The sequence below is a fragment of the Megalobrama amblycephala genome, linkage group LG1 (assembly GCF_018812025.1).
Source record: "Megalobrama amblycephala isolate DHTTF-2021 linkage group LG1, ASM1881202v1, whole genome shotgun sequence".
NCBI classification, from domain to species: Eukaryota; Metazoa; Chordata; class Actinopteri; order Cypriniformes; family Xenocyprididae; genus Megalobrama; species Megalobrama amblycephala.
The window spans coordinates 50034675-50054384 of record NC_063044.1 but is presented as its reverse complement, the minus strand read 5'-3'; the positions used below and the strand labels follow the sequence as shown (position 1 = coordinate 50054384).

Sequence of the window (19710 nt, the reverse complement as noted above, 5' to 3'; positions counted from 1 at the left end):
GACTTCAAGCAGCTTGGATTCTGTGCTTCTCCAGTTTTCCTTCAGACTCTGGGACCATGATTTCAACATGAAATGCAAAATTTACTTTTATCTGAAAAGAGGACTTTCGACCACTGTTCACTGTCCAGTTCTTTTTCTCCTTAGCCCAGGTAAGTTGCTTCTGACGTTGTTTCTGTTTCAGAAGTGGCTTGGTAGTCCTTTTCCTGGAGATGTCTGAGTGTGGTGACTCTTGATGCGCTGACTCCGGCTTCATTCGACTCAATGTGAAGCTCTCTCAAGTGTTTGAATCGGCTTTACTTGACAGTATTCTCAAGCTTGTGGTCATTCCTGTTGCTTGTGCACCTTTGCCTACCCAATTTCTTCCTTCTAGTCAACTTTGCATTTAATATGCTTTGATACATCACTCTGTAAACAGCCACCCCATTCAGTAATGACCTTCTGTGACTTACTCTCTTTGTGGAGGGTGTCAATGATTGTCTCCTGCACCATTGCCAAGTCAGCAGTCTTCCCCATTAGTGTGGTTTCAAAGAACAAGAGATACCCGGAATTTATACAGTAAGGATGGTCATTTAATGAAACTCAAAAGTAAATATTCTAATATTTTGAGATACTGGATTTTGGACTTTCATTAGCTATATGCGCTAATCAACAAATTAAAAAAAAAAAAAAAAAAAAACTTTTGAAATGTTTTACTTTACATGTAGGGAATCTAGAATATATGAAAGTTTCATTTTTAAAAATAATTTACAATAAAAAAATGAACTTTTTCACAATATTATAATTATATGACCAGCACCTGTATAAAGATGTTGTATTTATAACTGACCTGCACTGAACTTTTCATGTAATAGTGCTACCCTATAATATTAAGAAAACAGAAATGCTTCATTTCAAGAATCACACTAAAACAGTCAATTCAATGTTGGATTTTATTAAAAGAGAAAAAAACTGGTGTTTTTATGAAACCAATGTTGTGACTCTTTATGGTACATCATTCACGGTAAGTATTCCTTCTCTTAGTTTTCGGCATTTCCAAAATACCCTCCTGAAAAGAAAATGAAATCATGTTAAAGATGCACAGAGGAAAAAAAGTACTATTTTAATGTTGTTATTTAAAGACAAACAACTGAAAGTATATTGTTTCACATTTTGGCGAAATGTATCAAAGTAGGCCTACTGAGTTAGTAAACCCATGTGGAAGAAAGTGCCCGAAACACCAGAAAGCTATGAGCAGGTCATGTGTCTGTTTGCCAATTAATCAGTAATTATTAATAGATTGATCCCAGGATGGATAAACTCATCCTGTTCTCACCTCTAGAAGATCCTTGAGTTTTTTGTCTTGGCATAATATACTTGTTTTCCAGTTCTTCCATGTTCCTCTCCCAGCCATTTCCTCAAATTGATAAGGGGCGATCATTTCTTTGCGATATTTAATGCATTTCTTGTTTCCTGAGAGGAAGGGACATTCTTTTTGGTAAAACTTCATTTCAATGGTCTACTTTAGACATTTTACTGACTATTAGTAACTTTGCAACTCCATGTCAGCTAGCAACACTTTTTGAGGCTCCCTAACAGACATTCTTTGCAACTACATGTCAAATTATTCTACTAACCCTAACCCTAACACCTACCTCTAACTTAACTTATACCCTAATGAGAGTTAGTTGACGTAGTAGATGATGTTACATAAAAATCGTTTCAGAAAAAAAAAAGAATTGAATATTGTTCTAGCTTAGTACACATGAACCTGAAAAACAATATAAGTGAAAAGTAAAGTTTCTGTTCACAAACCCCTAACCTTGTTGTGTCAACCTGTGAATTGTTTGTTAATTAAGATCTGTGTGTGTGTGCATTTATGTGTATTATTATATCAAGCATGTGGATTTTATATATTCAGTGGTGTCTACTTTTCCCAAATAAATCAAAGTTCACCATTCATAATAAAGAACAATATTAATTTTTCACACAAAAGGATATTAATGCAGAACTTTTATAATTTATAGTTTAGCTATGTTTAGCTAAACATTTAAATAATTAGGGCCACTTACTGTCATATCTACGAAGTACTTCTCTGTCAAGAAGGGCTTCTTTTTCCCCACATGTGACAGGAAGCCATTTCTTGTGTTTAGGCATATCCCAGAGGTCCTTTTCTTCCTCTTGGGTCAAGAAGATAAAAAGGGTAAAAATTAAAATGAACAAATAGTTTTAGCAGTGTTTCAAGTTGCGTTCAATGCGGAGGCACTTCTGAAAGAGTTTGAAGCCACAGGCAGTCGCAGAGCATGTCCACTGGTGTGAAATGAGCAGAGTGTTTCAATTAATCCATATAGGCCTTTGTCAGGGTAGTGCCATGTTTAATTTTGACAAGAACTTCAAAAATTAAAGGCTGTGAGGGATAGAAGTACAGTACATTCAGTGGATTGGGCGGACGAAATGTCTTCCCGAGAAATTAAAAACATTCAGCAGCTAAAATTCCGAAAAACATTTTTTATAGTTGTAAAAATTAAGTGATGTAGTCTATCCCTCATTGCCTTGTTTTCATCCATGTGAAATTCAATATGCAGTCTAACCTGACTAAGGTCAATATGGGAGACGAGCTACACGTGCGTGGGGAATTGTGGAATTGACAGCAGATTGGAGAAAGCATTCTCCTCACCATTTTTCAGAGAACCTTTCTCCACATGTTCAAATTTCTTCCTCTGGTTTTTAGTGCTTTGTGATGATGGGCCAGCTTGGTTACTCACAGAGTTGCTTTCTGTCTTCCTCTTTTTAATATCTCTTTCCCTTCCTGTGTCTCTATCTTCAGATCTCTCTCGTGTTTTTTTGCTTGGCTCACTCTTGAGAGCTGAGGAATTAGAAACAAGAATTAGGAAATAAATCAGCAGTGCTGCAGATCTCATTGAGATATTACAATAAAACCACTGTCAGTCACAGACAGAGAAATAGATAAATAGATATGATAGCTAAACAGATTCTCACAGTTCTTCAGAGTTGTAGTGATATCAGAAAGTTGCGGGTAACGCTGTAAAATGTGCTCCTGGTCCACGCATTTCCAGAACTTTTTAACCTCCTCCTGTCCACACTTTTGAATACACTCCAATGCATGATACATGTCATTATCATCATTGCTGTTCTCAAGCTTTTGCTTCAAAAGTAAAAGTATACAAATGTTAGATGAGATTATTTTTATTTCTCATATTGATATGCTCTGAAATTCAAGCTTACATAAAGCTCATCTGTAATGAGTTTATTGTCCTTGAGATGGCGGAGAAACATCAATGGCTTTTCTATTGTAGATATCTTTGTTTTGTTTTCACAGAAGCAATCATACAACTCTTCAACTGTGAAAAATTCAAAGTCCACAGGGTTGCAGTTTTTATTGCCATTGCTTCTGCCAAAGAGAACAGATTTTGAATTATTGATGCTGTGTAGTGTGCCCATAATTACAGTAATTCTGTTCCAAAAACCATCTGTCACCTTTTATAATAATTTTGGTAACACTTCAGTATGGGGAACAATACTAAGCGGAACTGGGGAATGACACTAATGCCAAGTTCACACTACAGGACTTTAAACGTCGGCAGATCACTGGCTGACTACATGACCTGCTGTGGCGTCTTGAAGTCGTTGTGGTGTTTACACTACGTGACACTACGTAAATGATCTGCAACAGGGGCTCACACACACCACAGGAGCTGACAACAACTCTGTCACCCAATGACTTTATTTTAAAATGGACATTGGGAAGAAATTAGATTACATTTTGAATTAAATTTAATTAAAATTAAATTAATTCACACATAAGTTAAAAATATTCTGACTGACCTCCTAGAGTTAAGGCAACCATTATTTTAGAACATTTCCCTTTATTGTTTCCATGACAACGTGTCATGCTTGTCACGTGACACTGTATGACAGATGTATCGCTTTGCTCACCATGTCTGTTTGGGGAAATGAACCCAGCGCTATGACTGGTCGAACTTTTTTCTTTTGCTTGATTTGAGTACTACATGTGCACAGAGCCAGGTTTTTGCATTGTTTAGAGAGACAAATCGTACCAGCGTACACGAGTCGGCCGACAGCTCTAGATATTTAGCATGCTAGATATTTGACATTTATAGACATTTATAGTCTGGCGTCAGTGAGCCTCTTTGATGCGTCGTTGAGTAGATCACACAAAGATTTTTTGCAAATTGGGCTTAAATCAATGACTTTGTTGTCTCTGTGGGGCCTGCAAACCCTGACCCAATCTGCGTCCTGTATGTCAGGGACCTTAACATGTGCTGAGAGATCGAAATTCTGCTTTATCCGCCTCTGCTGGTGAGCAACAGAGGCCCTGACCCTTGGTAGTGGTCCCTGAGGCAGTGCAGGGCTGAGCCTGTTGAGGGGAAGGTGGAGCTCATGGCCAAGCACGAGGAAAGCTGGAGACCCCTGTCATGGAATGTTGGGTGGCCCTGTAGTGCAGCAGTGTGTGACGAATGGCCTGTGAGAAGGTCCATCCCTGGAACAAGTGTGGCCTGAGACTGTTTTTCAGTGACTGGTGGAAGCATTCAACGCCAACGATAGCTTGAGGGTTATAGTATGCTGTGCGGATGCGAATACCCTTGTTTTTGAAGTATGTGGTGAACTCAGCCGAGATCAACTGCGGGCCATTGTCAGTAGTGATAGTATTTGGAAGGCCCCAGCAGGAAAATAGAGAGTGCAGAAAGTTAATTATGACCTGAGAGGTCACAGAGCCAATGGCAATGAGCCCGGGCCATTTCGAGTGCAAGTCATAGACAACCACTAGGAAGCGTTGGTGATGTGGGACTCCCTGTATCTCACCACATATGTCCAGCTACAGGTCGTCCCAGGGCTGCGATGGCCAGGCAAGAGGTTGCAAGGGTGGGGGGCCTGGTGACCAGTCTTAGCGCTTAAGAGACAGGCGGCACAGTCACCAGGGCCTTGATGTCTTTATCTATCCCTGGCCAACAAACATGGTCTCTGCAGTGCTGCTTCAATTTCACAATTCCCAGGTGGCCCTCGTGAGCCATTGCCAAGACACATGCACGTAGGGTGCTGGGGATGACACGTGCCACACAGGACAGCAGGACAGCTCCTGCTTTTTTCTGGAAAATGCTGCCAGCCCCTCTGGTACCTCCAGAGGCCAGCCGTTCAGAATATAGACACGGAGCTGAGAAAGGACCGGGTCCTGTTCCGATGCCTCCCTCAGTTCTTGTAGCGATACGATGGCCTAGAGGGGTGTGTGTAACATCGGGACAATGTCCTGTTCCACACGGTTCATGTCGGAGTGTGTATGTGTGGCAGGGTGAGGTGGAGAAGAGCGGGACTGTAAATCAGCTACAACATTGTCTCTGCCAGGGGTGAGCTTCAGGTCAGATTTATATTGGCAAAGACAGTGCCACCTCTCGCAGGCCCAGATGCAGGCTAATGCTTCACGTTCCCCCACAGAGTACCACTGCTCCGTCTGAGGGCCCGTGACGCAAAGGCAATGAACTTCTCCATGCCCCGCTGGGTCTATGATAGCACTGCTCCTATGGCTGCTCCTATCATGCTCAAGAAGGAGCCCACCTGCGCAGCTGAGCTGGGTTCGGGAATTGCAGGTATGGCGTGTTCATTTGACTTAAGTGGTGTGACGCTAGCCGCCGACAGCCGGAAACCCACATACTCAGTGGTCGGTGCAGAGAAAACACATTTTTCAGCATTGACGGTTAGTTTGTGTTCGGCCAGCGCTGCAAAGACCAGAGGTGGGGGACTCCAGTCACATGACTTAACTCAAGTCAGACTTAAGTCGCAAATTTTAGGACTTGAGACTTTCTTGACAAATAAAAAAACTTGACTTTGACATGACATTCATCTTTTGAGACTTGACTCGAACTTGAGTTAAATGACATGAAATTACGTGTGTTTTGTTTAATAAATATCTGTTTTTGAACGCACCACATCCTAACCACGTGACGCAGCAGGCAAGCAGAGAGAGCTAAAGTAAGAGCGTGGACAGCCGTGACTGAACATGTAAGGTGCTACGCCAAGAATAATTAAGTGGAAAAAAAAATAACGTTTTGGACATGTTTAGAGTTGACTTTAAATTGGTTTTGCGTTCATTAAACAGAAAATTGGGTTAAAATCAGTGCTGTCAACGTTAGTGCGTTAACGCATTTTTCCAGTTTAACATTAAAAATATTTAACGCAATTAACGCAGCATCCGTTTTTCTGTCATCCTTTGGCTAGCATTACAACATATGATCACGCTCTTATTCATGCAAATGCTTTTAAACCATTTAAGCGCGCTAACAGAGAAAAAGAGAATGCGCTCTCTGTGAATGTCCTGTCACAAACACACAACGCACAGAAAGACGTGCACCAGAATGTCACGCTTGAACGAACAATAACACACCCAATAATGCCAAAAGTGTCTGTTTTGTCGAGTATCCTAATTAGAGCAGCCTTGAATGAGTTAAATAAAGTCTTAAACAAAAGTAAAGAGTTGTGAGAAAGTGGGATGCTTGCGAGATCTGCGTTATGTGCAGCAGTGGCAGATCTTAAAATGACATCAACCAATGCTGTATGTCATTGAAGATAATCAAAGATCAAAGGTAACAGAGAAAATGATCACATTTAATTTTTTGCAAGTGCAATGCATTGTTAATGGTTATTCACTGTTTATAAGGACATTTTTTTTGCAGTATCACTTAATATATGCATGTGTATAGTGTGTAATAATTGGTCTTGTGTTAGACTTTGAGTGAAAAGCCTATGATTAGTTAATGGGGATACACATAAATATATTGTATACACATAAACGCACACAAAGAAAAAAAATCATACAGACTTGCAAACCCAACCATGCATACACAAAAAAAAAAAAAAAAAAATGAAATTTGCAACAATACACTTTTCACTCATACACACGAACACACATTCATTTATTTAGTTTTCATTTTTAGATTTTTATTGTATTAACAGCTCAGCTGTATGTGGACACCTTTTGAGTAGAAATGCATATTGCAATTTTTTTTGTTGCAAATAAAACTCCCATAGTCCAACTACTGTAGTTTTAACTTATTTTAACATAAATTCAGTTAAATCATCAAACATTTGTATGACTCGCTTGACCCAAGCTACGACTTGAATTGCTTGACATAAAGCAGTGACTTGACTTTGACTTGCTTGAAGGTTAAGACTTGAGACTTACTGTGACTTGCACATGTGTGACTTAAGCCCCGGGTATACTTCAGCCGTCCGCGTTCGTGTACCGTCCGCATGACGTAATTTTTGTCATGCGGAGGGCTCGTGGCCGGCCGCACACCCCGTCCGTGTGCAGCCCAAATTTCGAGGCTGTGCAGAAGTTGCACGTGCAACAGCACATGCGCAAGCAGGAAAGAAGAGTCCACTAGGTGGCAATATGCACAGTACTGAGCACAATGTGCAGACGTCGAAGAAGAGTGTGTGAAGAGTGATTCAAAAATAAGACACGTAAACTCAAAAGTATGCCTTCTCCATCGTTCTTGATTCCTGTTCTCTTGGTGTATCTAACTATGCTGCAATGGTGGATGCACTATTTTTCTTCTCCGATCCTGCCCAGCGAATATCCGGTTGATGACACGATGTCTGGTAATAGTATAGAAAAAAATTGCACTGCGCATGTGTCAAACACGGTCATCCACGCGAATCCATGTTTTAGTATACTTTGAAAGATGCGCGGACGCAACTGCACGCGTTACGCGTCTGAGCGCGGAAAGTGAAGTATACACGGGGCTTTACTCCCACCTCTGGCAAAGACTCTGCTGAGGCGTTCATTGTGGCTCTCGGTGGTGGGCCACATAACCACATCATCCAGGTAAATAGCCACCCCCAGTATACCAGCCAACTCTGACACCATGATTATTTGGAAACAGCTGGGGACGGAGCTAAGTCCGAATGGCATGCGCGTGTAGCGAAACACACCTGCATGGGTCATGAAGACTGTGAGGTTTCTGCTGCTGGGGTGGAGAGGCACTTGTAGGTAGCCCTATCTGAGATCCAGTTTAGAGAACACTGTTGAGCCACTGAACTGAGCAATGAGCTCTTCCGAGGTAGGCAATGGGAACCTGTCCGGGATCAATGCCTTATTCACTACTCGCAGGTCGACACACACCCGTAGGGATCCTGATTTCTTCTGAGCCACCACTAGGTTCAAGACCCAGGGCGATGCATCCACTGGTTCGATAATGTCAGCGTCCAGCAGCTGCATAAGTTCAGCTGAGACACTATCACGGAAAGCCAGGGGAATGCGGTGGAGTGGTTGGATGACCGGTTTAATGGCAGGGTCCAGGAGAGGTTGGTGGGCAAAAGCAGTAAGGCAACCTAAGCCTTCAAACAGGGATGGCTACTTTTGCTGTCAAGGCGTAGAGACTATCAGGATCACAGAATCCCAGAGCCGAGAACAAATCCAGACCCATCAGTTTGGCCTTGCGAGGGGCAACATGGAAGGTGAAGCTGGGTACCATCTTGTTGCCATACCCAAAAGTCACTTGCAGGGAACCCACTAAGTCAATCTTTGAGTCGCCATAGCCACAGAGTGAAGCAGAGGGTGCTGAAAGTGGCAGCGCTTTGAAAAAAAAATTATGTGTGCATGTTCAGGAGAGACACACTGGCACCAGTGTCCAAAAACAGTGGGATACACACATCATTTAGGCCCACTGAGCATGCTTTAAATGAGACTGGTCCAGAATAGACACTCTGTGGGGCCGTAAAGTGTAAGGTCAGTAGTTCCACGGCTGTGTCATATTTGCTTGTGGTGCCCAACTCAAGCGTTCCCAGCACACGCTGACCCTCAGCAATGCAATAACAACGCCTTTTTGCGGGCTGCACTCATGTCAATCATCCCCACTGCCAAGTTGAAAGTCTCAAAGGACTGTAACCAGCGAGTCCAGGGAATCAGAGGCTCACCAGGTAGAGCAAGGAAAGGAGCAGTAGGTGGTAGTGTGAAATCAGCCATCCTCGTCGTCAAATGTTATATTTGGTAAGGATCACACAGATTATGTGTGTATATATATATATATATATATATATATATATATATATATATATACACATATACATACATACATACATACACACACATGGGAACAAGGTAAACAATATTCATTGTCATGGGAACACACAAGGGTAACCAAGGGCCTGTTTACACCTGGTTACTTCATGCGTTTTCTCTGATCAGATAGCTATCCAATCGTGAAAAGACCAGGTCTAAATGCCCTCCGAAATGCATTCGAGACGGATTTAAATCAATCGCTCAAACCACTTCAGGAGGTGGTCTGGGACACATTCCAGTCAAAACTGAACAGGTCTAAATGCATCTGGCTGTTGAAACCACATATGTAAATTTAAATCCTCCCAAAAATACTAAAAAATAAATATCTGAGAGCGTTATAGGCTAAATAACATGTTATAGCCAGATATGACAGCGCTACTGCAGCACGCATCGCCGCATTAGAGTAGCTGAGTATCTATTCAGCAAGACAAAGCGCAAACTGCCGCAAATCAAAATGAAAGTAAGTTGCAGGCGCTCAAAACACAATCATCTTCATTAAAAGTAATGAGACTAAATGATCTTACCAGTGCTGTTGCCACGCTCTCCTGTTGCGGTCTTTGATTTTGAAATTAGCTGATGATCAATAAAATGCAGCTCATATTTGTTGCTTTCGGTGACGTGAACAACATGAAATCTGCATAGTGCGGGAATTGAAGATCAGATTTATATCAGTTTTGCGGAGACACATTTATGTCGCCGAGTGTAAATGCAATCGTTTTTATAAATCAGATAGCTAATTGATCAGAGAAAATGCATGAAGTGACTAGGTGTAAACAGGCCCCAAGGGAACTGACAAGGCACACCTTGGGAGACTAATGAACATTAAACCTACAATGAACAATAAAACATGTCACAAGACAGAAATTAACCAAAAGTCCTCAGACAAGACAGGGGAACACAGGCTGGGATTGTGACATAATGATGTACAAATGCTGTCTAATCACTTTTCCTTTTCTATGCTCCACCAAACCACACCTTTCAGTAGGTCTGCAAACGGGTCACTATGAGACTATTCCACTTACTATTACAAAAACCTTCATATAAATATAATAAATAAATAAAAATGAACACACCTTACATTTTAACATAAAATATTAATCAAATATACATGCTAGAAGATATAATTGCAAGAAAGTACTCACCTCTTTGGATTGAATTGGTCGGGAAATGACCATGCGTTGTTACTCCCCCTGGAGCATCTTTGTTTTCCCTTTTTTCTCCTTCTCTCATCTTCACTAAAACCAGTTTCTGAGCTGCTTTCCTCCGATTCATTATCAGCATTCATTTTCTTCAGGTCTTTGGGAGGCAAATGTCATATTACATTTAATTTGCTTGTCTAGATCTCCAAATGAAAGTGGTTACACTTTATTTTGACAGTCTACTTTACACATTTCTAGTAATTATACGATTTTTTAATGGTTTTATTTTAAATAAATAGACATCCCTAGTGAAAAAAAGTATGCTAAGTATACTTACAGCAAGACTAATTATTAGTACATTTCAAGTGTGTTAATGACTAGTTAACTTAAAGTATGCTATTTTGAAACAACTAATTTTGTACTAAGTATATTTTAGTTGTAATTAAGTTGTATAAAAACACAACCTTAAGTATATTTAGTGTACTTTTGTGTGCTAAATTGGAACAACTTCAAGTATACATAGTACACTTTAAGTATATGCCTGTGTAGGGACTAATTACATGCTTGATTAAGTGATATTAAAGTGTACTTAATTTGTGTTATAAGTATACTTTAATTGTGGTATAAGTACACTTTGTGTTATAAGTACACTTTATTTGTGATTTAATAATTAATTAAAAATAATTACGAGTGTCTTCAGAACACACAAGCAATATACAATGAATATATTATTTTACAGTAGTACTGTATGCCTACCATGTTATCTTAAGGCCAACTTGCTGACAGAAAAAAAAGCCAAACTTACCTGTAAAACAGAGAAAAAGTATTAACCTGCTTGTACTTCAAATGGTCACCGTACTAAAGAGACTGAAAATCCGGAAGCGGACTGGATTGTCCAGGTGTGATATCTTCCTCCCCCACACTTTGATCAAAGATTAATCTCCGTCACTGCGGCCAGTACGATCTCGCCACGCGGAAATCTCTTACAGTCGGAGAAATACGGAATCCGTGCAATCACCCATACTGTTATCTGTGGAAGAATGGCGTTTCCAACTCATATCAGGGGCGTGGCTTTTACAGTCTATGGGCCACAAGGATGGCACAGGTGTCCCTGCCAGAATCTGATTCCCCTTGCGTGCACGCGCAAGACGTCAATCGATGCCGCCAGTTGCGAAAACAGACAGGCATTAGACGGCGTAAGTAATGCAATACATTTTGTGTAGGCTACTGATCTCTGATCATGTATTTATTTGTGTATTTGTCTTTGATCATGTATTTAACTGAACTCGATTTACAACTTGAACTGTCTAGCTGTGCCTTTATTGTTTGTATTGTTTTACTACAGTAAAAACAAAAGTGGGTTTTTGTTTGTTTGTTTGTTTGTTTTTCCCCTAAAACAATGGTTTAGTTTCGTGAGGGTAGACTACACCTAAATCTGAACATCATTACTAAAAAGATGCAGACAAATTTGTCATTCGACTTCACTGCCCGCACATTTTCACTATTGTAATATTCCTTATCATGAAACAGGATGTGTTTATTAGGGAGCAGAACAATTTCAGCAGTTTTGTTAAAGCTGCCTAAATTACTCTGCCCTTATGCTGATAACACTGAAAAGCTGTGTCCTGAAGACATTGTGCTTATAGTTTTACATTAAGCATATCAAATTCCATATGAAAACAGCAGTGCTACCAAAATCATACTCTCCCATATTAAATACTTATTATTGTAACACTTGTGCTTTTTTGCAGGTATTGTACAGGATAAGATGTGCCACCCAGGCACGTGCACACATAGACATAAAAGGGGGCTTGAGCCCTTGCCCTTTTTCTTCCTCGAGAGAAAGTGCCCCTTTTTTTTCAATAAACCAGGGACGTGCACAGACATTTTGTAATAATTATTTATTTAAAAAAAAAAAAAAAACAACAACAATCCTTAAATATATTAAGACAACTCTGACTGTATTAATAACGGCGCGTTAATAGTTTGACCACCGTCAACGCCTTTGCCTGATTTGATACTAATGCAATTTATGTCATATTATAATTTCAATTATTTTAATTTTTAAAGGTTTTTTTTTTTTTTTAATAATTATGAGAAGTGCCCTTTTTTCCACTTGAGCCCCTGCCCCCCAAAATGTCTGTGCACGTCCCTGGTGCCACCAGAATGAGTTTTATGGGTTTCTGACCCAGCTACCTTGATACTTATTAATTGAATAAATACTTATTATTGAATAAGTGCTGCCAAATATGTTGACATGTACACTACCGGTCAAAAGTTTGGAAACATTACTATATATATATATATTTTTTTTTTTTAACAAAGTCTCTTATGCTCATTAAGGCTGCATTTATTTAATAATAAATACAGAAAAAAACAATTATATTGTGAAATATTATTACAATTTAAAATTATGGTTTTCTATTTTAATAAACTTTTAAATGTAATTTATTTCTGTGATCAAAGCTGAATTGTCAGCATCATTACTCCAGTCTTCAGTGTCACATGATCCTTCAGAAATGATTCTAATATGCTGATTTATTATTAATGTTGGAAACAGTTGTGCTGCTTAATATTATTTTATAAACTGTGTTTTCCTGTGTAATCCTACTTTTTCAGGATTCTTTGATGAATAAAAAGTTAAAAAATATCAGCATTTATTTAAAATAAAAATCTTTTGTAACAATATACACTACCGTTCAAAAGTTTGGGGTCAGTATTTTTTTTTTTAAAGAAATTAATATTTTATTCAGCACGGATGTGTTAAATTGATAAAAAGTGATAGTAAAGATTTATATTGTTAGAAAAGATTTATATTTTGAATAAATGCTGTTCTTTTTAACCTTTTATTCATCAATGAATCCTGAAAAAAGTATCACAGGTTCCAAAAAACTATTAAGCAACACAACTGTTTTTCAACACAATATTGATAATAACTGAGTATCTAATCATCATAGGCCTTATTAGAATGATTGCTGAAGGATCATGTGACACTGAAGACTGGAGTAATGATGCTGGAAATTCAGCTTTGATCACAGGAATAAATTATATTTTAAAGTATATTAAAATAGAAAACCATAATTTTAAATTGTAATATTATTTCTCAATATTATTGTTTTTTCTGTATTTATTATGAAATAAACGCAGCCTTAATGAGCATAAGAGACTTTGTTCAAAAACATTAAAAATAGTAATGTTTCCAAACTTTTGACCAGTAGTGTATTTCAGGAAAGTTATATTCTGTTCTGCTGTATGAAGCACACATGTGCACACTTGTCACACAGAGACCCACCACAGATGGAGACGACGACCCTGCCGTGACGTCAGAGCCCGCGCCAGGAGGAGCGACCGAGCTTGACATCATCCCGGAGCCTGAGGTATTTCCAGCAGAGGAGAAGTTCGAGTCGGGGGTCCCATACAGCGTTGAGGGAGTAGGTGTCGGAGACGACAAGCAGGACCAAAGCCCCGCCCACCCACCCGTCACTGAGAGTGAGTCCACCGACAACAATGCCACTTCCCAGCTGTTTGAAAACTTTATATTGGACTCTTCAATTCCTACCAGCCTCTCTCTGCCACATCCTTTACTGGATTTATCTACGGAATCTCCATCTCTGCCTTCTTCCCTGACCCCAACCAAGTCTGCTGTCCTGTCCGAGTTGTCACCTATCAGTCCCGCTACACCACCATAACCTCCTTTCAGTGACGTGGTTACATCGCGGGACTACTGTGAGCTAGGGCTGCAACAAATGATTTTAATCTGATAATCGATTAATCTACCGATTATTAGAACGATTAATCGACTAATCGTCGATTATTTTGATGACTAATCAGTACATTTTGAATGATTATTCAGCTTTTTCAATTAATTAAAACATTGCGTTATACATATTCTAACTACTAAAGAAAAAAGAAAATCACTTCAGCTTTTGAAATAGTTGTTTTAATGAACTTTGAGCCAACTAAACAGGTCATTCTCTTAAGTTTTCAGATTTCTGTCCAACTCAAATCACACACAAATGCTCTCTAAGCATTGTTTAAATATTCTGTTCTCTTTCAATAGAAAAAACAAACAAAAAAAAAATGATCAGCAGCATTAAAGACAAAAAATATGTTTGAACATAAACATCTCTTGTCAGCAATATTAAGAGCTTCATTTCTAAAAGTTTAATGAAAAGGAGTAACTAACAGTGTCCTTTCTGCACTGGCCTGATTTTCAAATAAGTGCTGAATTAAAATGAAGAAACGTCAGCATATCAACATGTTCACGTGACAAGCTTGCTCTTTTTTGTGAGCAAATGTTTCCTGCGGCAGAGAAGATCCGTTCTGCTGGAGTGGATGTGGCAGGGATGCAAAGAAAAGATCTTGCAAGCTTTGATAGGTTAGGGAACCGTCCCTCATTTTCCTTCCACCAACCTAAAGGATCTTCTTGTTTGGCTATTTGTGATTCCGAGAAATACATTTGTACTTCCTTTCTCACCACCTGAATCTTTTGTTCCTCACGCGACTCCTCCTCTTCACTGAGGCTGTCAGTGTCAGACTGGAGGAGGTTTTCAAGCACTGACTCTTCCCCTTTCCTTGGAGCAGTGACACTGTGACACTGAAGCTGCCCTTCTTCTGTAGGTTTCCAGAGCTCTTTTCCTGCTTTAATAGCAAGGACTTCGACAGTGCTTTGAACCTCTATCCTCTGTTCAGCAGGCATAAACTTGAGTTTTCTAAATCTTGGATCTAGGGCTGCTGACAGAAGAACTATGTTGTCTTTCTCCTTGCAGAAAGTGCTGATTTCCCCCCACCTCTCTGTTAACTCTTTAGAGGCTTTGGCTAAAAAAGCTTTTCCAGGTGTTGTTTCAAAGTTGATTTGGGATTTTCAAAGGGATTGTTGCACAGACCTCTGTAGCCCTTTTGCAAGCTGAGGAAGGCATGACAATGTTGCATACTCTTGGCCACTAAGAAACTCAGTGGCACATTGAAAAGGCTGCAGGCCCTGGGTCAGCTCTTCAAGCAATGACCACTGATCAGGCTTCAAGTCAAAGTAATGTTTGCCCCTTGGTGTCACTTCAGGATCAGAAAGTGTGGCAGTAATGGGCCAGCGCTTCTCCAGCAGTCTCTCCAGCATAAAGTAGGTGCTATTCCACCGGGTTGTCACATCTTCCGCCTTGCATGTATTGCACACAACAGCATTCTTAGTTTGAAGTTTTGTGAAACTTTCCCACACCTTGCTCCTTCGGATTCGTTTGCACTCCATCATAATCCTCCTTGTATGGTCGTCGCTGTGGCTCCGTCGCGGTCGCCTAGGTCATCAGCATAGAACCGCTCCATCTGCCTTCCGTCTACACCGTGGGTTCCTCTTCCATCGCCGCGGCTGCCTTCGCTCGACCCCAAGGTGGCGCTGAGATCTTCGCCACCATGGCTCCTCCCTTCAGCATCGCCGATGTCTATCATTCTGGTTGGGGACTGGGCCTCCATCCGGCTCATCCTCCAGCTTCACCGCCCTCCTCCTGAACCCCCTCCGTCCCTCCCCTTTGGATATTCCTCTTCGGCGTGAGGACGCGCCTTGCTGGAGGAGGGAAGTACTGTCACAGTCACCAGTTCCAGCACTATGTTTCCCAGCATCCCTTCTGTCCTGCACCTGCACGTCATCATTACCTGCACCTGAAGTCACTCATCATGATTTTCACTCATCTGGACTCCCTTTATAAACAGTCACCTTGCTCACTAGTGTTGTCCATTATCTTACGTTGTTAGTGTGTGTATCCTGTATTCCTGTATGCTCCATTGAATTGCCTAGTAAAGTCTTGCTCTTATATTCCTCGTCGTGAGTGTTCCTACACAGCTACCTGTAACAACACTATCTGTGTTTTTTATTGTACTGTGTAATAGGCTTAATGTACTGCTGTTGTTGTTTCTGTGTACTGGAAAGCTCCTTTTGTTACAACAAATTATTTTTCTGTGCAAACATACTTGGCAATAAAGGTCTTTCTGTTACCTCTGACCATAGATTATAGTGTGATGACCCTGTGCCTTAAGGTAAATTTATATTATTTAGAACAGTGTTAGTGGCAAATTAAAATAGTGTTGGCCTGAAATTAGATACTGTCCTTCACAGACCCATATACACAACCCCAAATCATGTCATGTTTCTTATGGAAGCACATGTGTAGCAATATTCAATTTAAAATGTAATATGCAAAATGGCAATACCGTTCTGTATTTAAATTTACATTTTCCATACTATATGTGCAATGATGCAAAATGATAAATGTTTAGATTAATAATATATACATTCCCCATTCATTTTACAATCTGCTGAGGCAGACAAAAAGGTATGATTCTCTGGCCAGAGAGGTGTGCAAGTGTGTGAAAGTGTGTGTGAAGGATGGAGAGATTGTGTTTGGTGAGACACCAAAGACAAACAAATCATTCCAGTCAAAACAGCTGTATCTAAATTTATTAAGTGGACCCACAGGGCAGAATAAAATAAAATAATGCCCAATAAAATAATGGCCATGGATGAATTTGGCTTAATATTCTGGCCTGTGTTATTTCTGTGGCAGGAATAAAACAGTGCCATGTCTTGGGAAGGCAGAGAGTAAGCAAGCTTGCCCTGTCCACACCATACAGAACTTTTTCCTTTTGCAGCATGATGTCATGATGAATTTCATCAAACTGCTTTTGTTCCAAATGTATAAAATATTGTCATGTTTCTGTTAAAGACCCCCTGTGGTGAAAATCAAGTTTTTAATGTTGTTTATACGTCTATGTAGTGTTTTTAATATGCTTTAAGACAAAGCAAATTCATAAGTCAGCACCATTGCTGAGTATTTTATGTTTGAAACTGCAGTAAACCAAAAACCCGCGGTTTGAAATTGTGGGTGTTTGTGACGTCACAGACTACCTTGTAACCAATCACAATAACATGCCAGCAGGCTTTAGCATATCATTAACTATGGCTGCTCTGAAGCAGGAAAGTCTCGAGAGAAGCCAGGTTATCCCGGTAAATTTTCTGTTGATATGAAAAATTGTGTAGATTTATCTACAGTATATCGAGTCTATTACGATGTTATGATGAACTATAAGCCTTTCTCCACTGACACTCTGAGTTGTTCAAAGTGTTTGTAAGGATACTGATTGTTAGACGGCAGCTGAACTTACCTGATAAGTTCAAGTAAATACGCTGGAAATCCATGCTCATTCAAGGATGTGCATTTATTTCATATAGCCTATCCACAATACAAACAACAAAGTGCTTGTCACTGCAGCAACAGTATACTCTCTGAGCTGGCATGATTGAGTGGAGGCGGGGCTAATTTGCATATTCATTGATCTGTGTATATTAACAAGACTTATATCATTAAAGATTTTTTTCTCTTCTTGTGACTTGGATTTTTTATTTATAACTGAAACGTGGCTTTCTGCTGGGGATTTAAGTCCGTTTTCTGAACTGCTACCATTAAACAGTTTGTTTTTCAATACCCCTCGTTTGACTGGTCCAGGTGGAGGATTGGCCTCCATTTACAAAGACGCGTTTTCTTGCCGCTCTATTGGGTCAACTGAGTATAGCAGTTTTGAATTGCAGCTGTTTACGTTGGAACTACATGAGCCTATTTTGATTGCAGTGATATATCGTCCTCCTAAACACAACAAGGATTTTTTAACTGAGTTTGGAGATTCCTGGGTGAATACATACCGAATTATGACAAACTTGTTACATATTTGTTGCGCTGCTGACCTGTTAGCTAAGGAATTTTTAAATTTACTAAATGCATTTGATTTGGTTCTTCACGTCAATGTTCCCACTCATCAACATGGACGTACTCTAGATCTAGTACTATCTCATGGTTTTTCCCTCTGTAATCTTGAGGTGTGTGAAAACGTTTTTTCTGATCATAAATGATCATTTTCTTCTGATTCCTCAATTCCCCCTTGTTGTTCTGCTGTTTTAATCAGTTTAACCCTATTACTTGCACTCAGCTCCAAGAAATAGTAGATCACCTTAAGCCTTCAGGCTCCTGTATTGATGTTATCCCTCCTTTCTTCCTTAAACAAGTCTTCGATGCTGTTGGTTCTCATCTTCTGATCATGTTAATTCGCTGTTTAGAATCTGGTATCATACCTGATTCGCTTAAACACCACCCACTGCTCAAAAAACAGAACTTAGACCCCACAGTGTTAGCCAGTTTTAGACCTATTTCAAATTTGTCTTTTATTTCTAAGATCTTGGAGAAAATAGTCCTCCAACAACTACAAAGTTTCCTAGCTGATAATGCAATTTTTTAAATTTTTCAATCTGATTTTAGAAAACATCACTCCACAGAGACTGCTTTGTTGAGGGTTTTAATGATATACTAATGACCTGTGATTCAGGTGACTATGGTGTTCTTGTGCTTTTAGATCTAACTGCTGCTTTTGATACAGTAGATCATGCTGTTCTTATTGCCCGGTCGGAACAGTGTGCAGGCATCACAGGCAGTGTACTTGAGTGGTTTAAATCGTATTTTACCAACAGAAGTTTTTCAGTGAAGATCGGACAACATACCTCTAGTAATGCTGTGTTATCTTGTGAGGTCCCTCAAGGGTCCATTCTGGCCCCCATTCTTTTTTCTTTAGACATGCTTCCACTTGGTTCTATTTTTAGAAAACATGGGCTGTCATTCCATTGTTACGCTGATGACACACAAATTTATCTGCCTTTAAAACTTAAATTGTTATTGTTTGAATACTCTCATGACCTGTTTGACTGATGTAAAGGCCTGGCTGTCTTCAAACTTTCTGAATTTCAATGAGAGTAAAAGAGAAATTATCATTTTTGGACCCTCTGATTCCTCTACTATTCCTAAATTAAATTTTGGTGGTTTGTCCACTTGCGTGAAGCCCTTGATGAGAAATTTGGGTGTTATGTTTGATGAATCTCTGAAATTTGATAAGCAGATAAATTCAGTTGTGAAATCGTGCTTTTTCCAGCTCAGACTTTTATCTGCTCTGACAGCGGCAGTGATGTCTCGCTCTCATTGAAGTATATGCGCGAGACATCACTGCCGCTGTCAGAGCGCGATCAGACCAAACGAATCGAGTGATGAATGCCGTTGGACATAGTGGTGTATTAGAGGTAAAAAATGATATAAAGACTGTTCGGTTTCTCGCACAAACCGATCGTTTCGTGTCTTAAGACATCAATGTGTTGTCACGAGCCACAGGGTTTAATTTGGATTTGTCTGTCGTGTTTTATTTACTCTTATAGTCCAAGTTCCCGCTGACTTGCATTATACCACTGACAGACGGCAGCGGTTGCGGTTAAAAATCATCATTTGTGTTCTACTGAAGAAACAAAGACACCTACATCTTGGATGCGCTGGGGGTAAGCAGATAAACATCACATTTTCATTTTTGGGTGAACTATCCCTTTAACGCTGAAGCACCAATTTTAGTCTATTTTTATGGTATGTTTTTACAATTTCTCTATTTATGTGTTTTATTGCTTAATAATTTTTTGTCTTTTTACTT

At 39.7% G+C, this 19710-nt stretch overlaps 1 protein-coding gene across 3 annotated transcripts; it reads right to left on the bottom strand.

Annotated features, from left to right (window-relative positions):
* Nucleotides 1-910: 910 nt before the first annotated feature.
* Nucleotides 911-11686, bottom strand: si:dkey-68o6.8. 3 transcript variants are annotated; one of them, XM_048198906.1, is made up of 8 exons: nucleotides 11018-11686; nucleotides 10216-10369; nucleotides 3223-3385; nucleotides 2977-3142; nucleotides 2654-2842; nucleotides 2049-2156; nucleotides 1313-1449; nucleotides 911-1045 (listed from the first exon to the last, which is right to left on the bottom strand). In XM_048198906.1, the coding sequence occupies exons 2-8, from the start codon at nucleotides 10356-10358 to the stop codon at nucleotides 992-994; spliced, it is 960 nt and encodes a 319-aa protein (XP_048054863.1). In that variant the 5' UTR covers nucleotides 10359-10369; nucleotides 11018-11686; the 3' UTR covers nucleotides 911-991. The 3 variants fall into 3 exon arrangements, with proteins under 3 accessions (XP_048054863.1, XP_048054855.1, XP_048054846.1); XM_048198898.1 differs by having other exon boundaries at nucleotides 3223-3388; nucleotides 11044-11686; XM_048198889.1 differs by having other exon boundaries at nucleotides 3223-3388; nucleotides 11018-11685.
* Between the last annotated feature and the right edge of the window lie 8024 nt (nucleotides 11687-19710).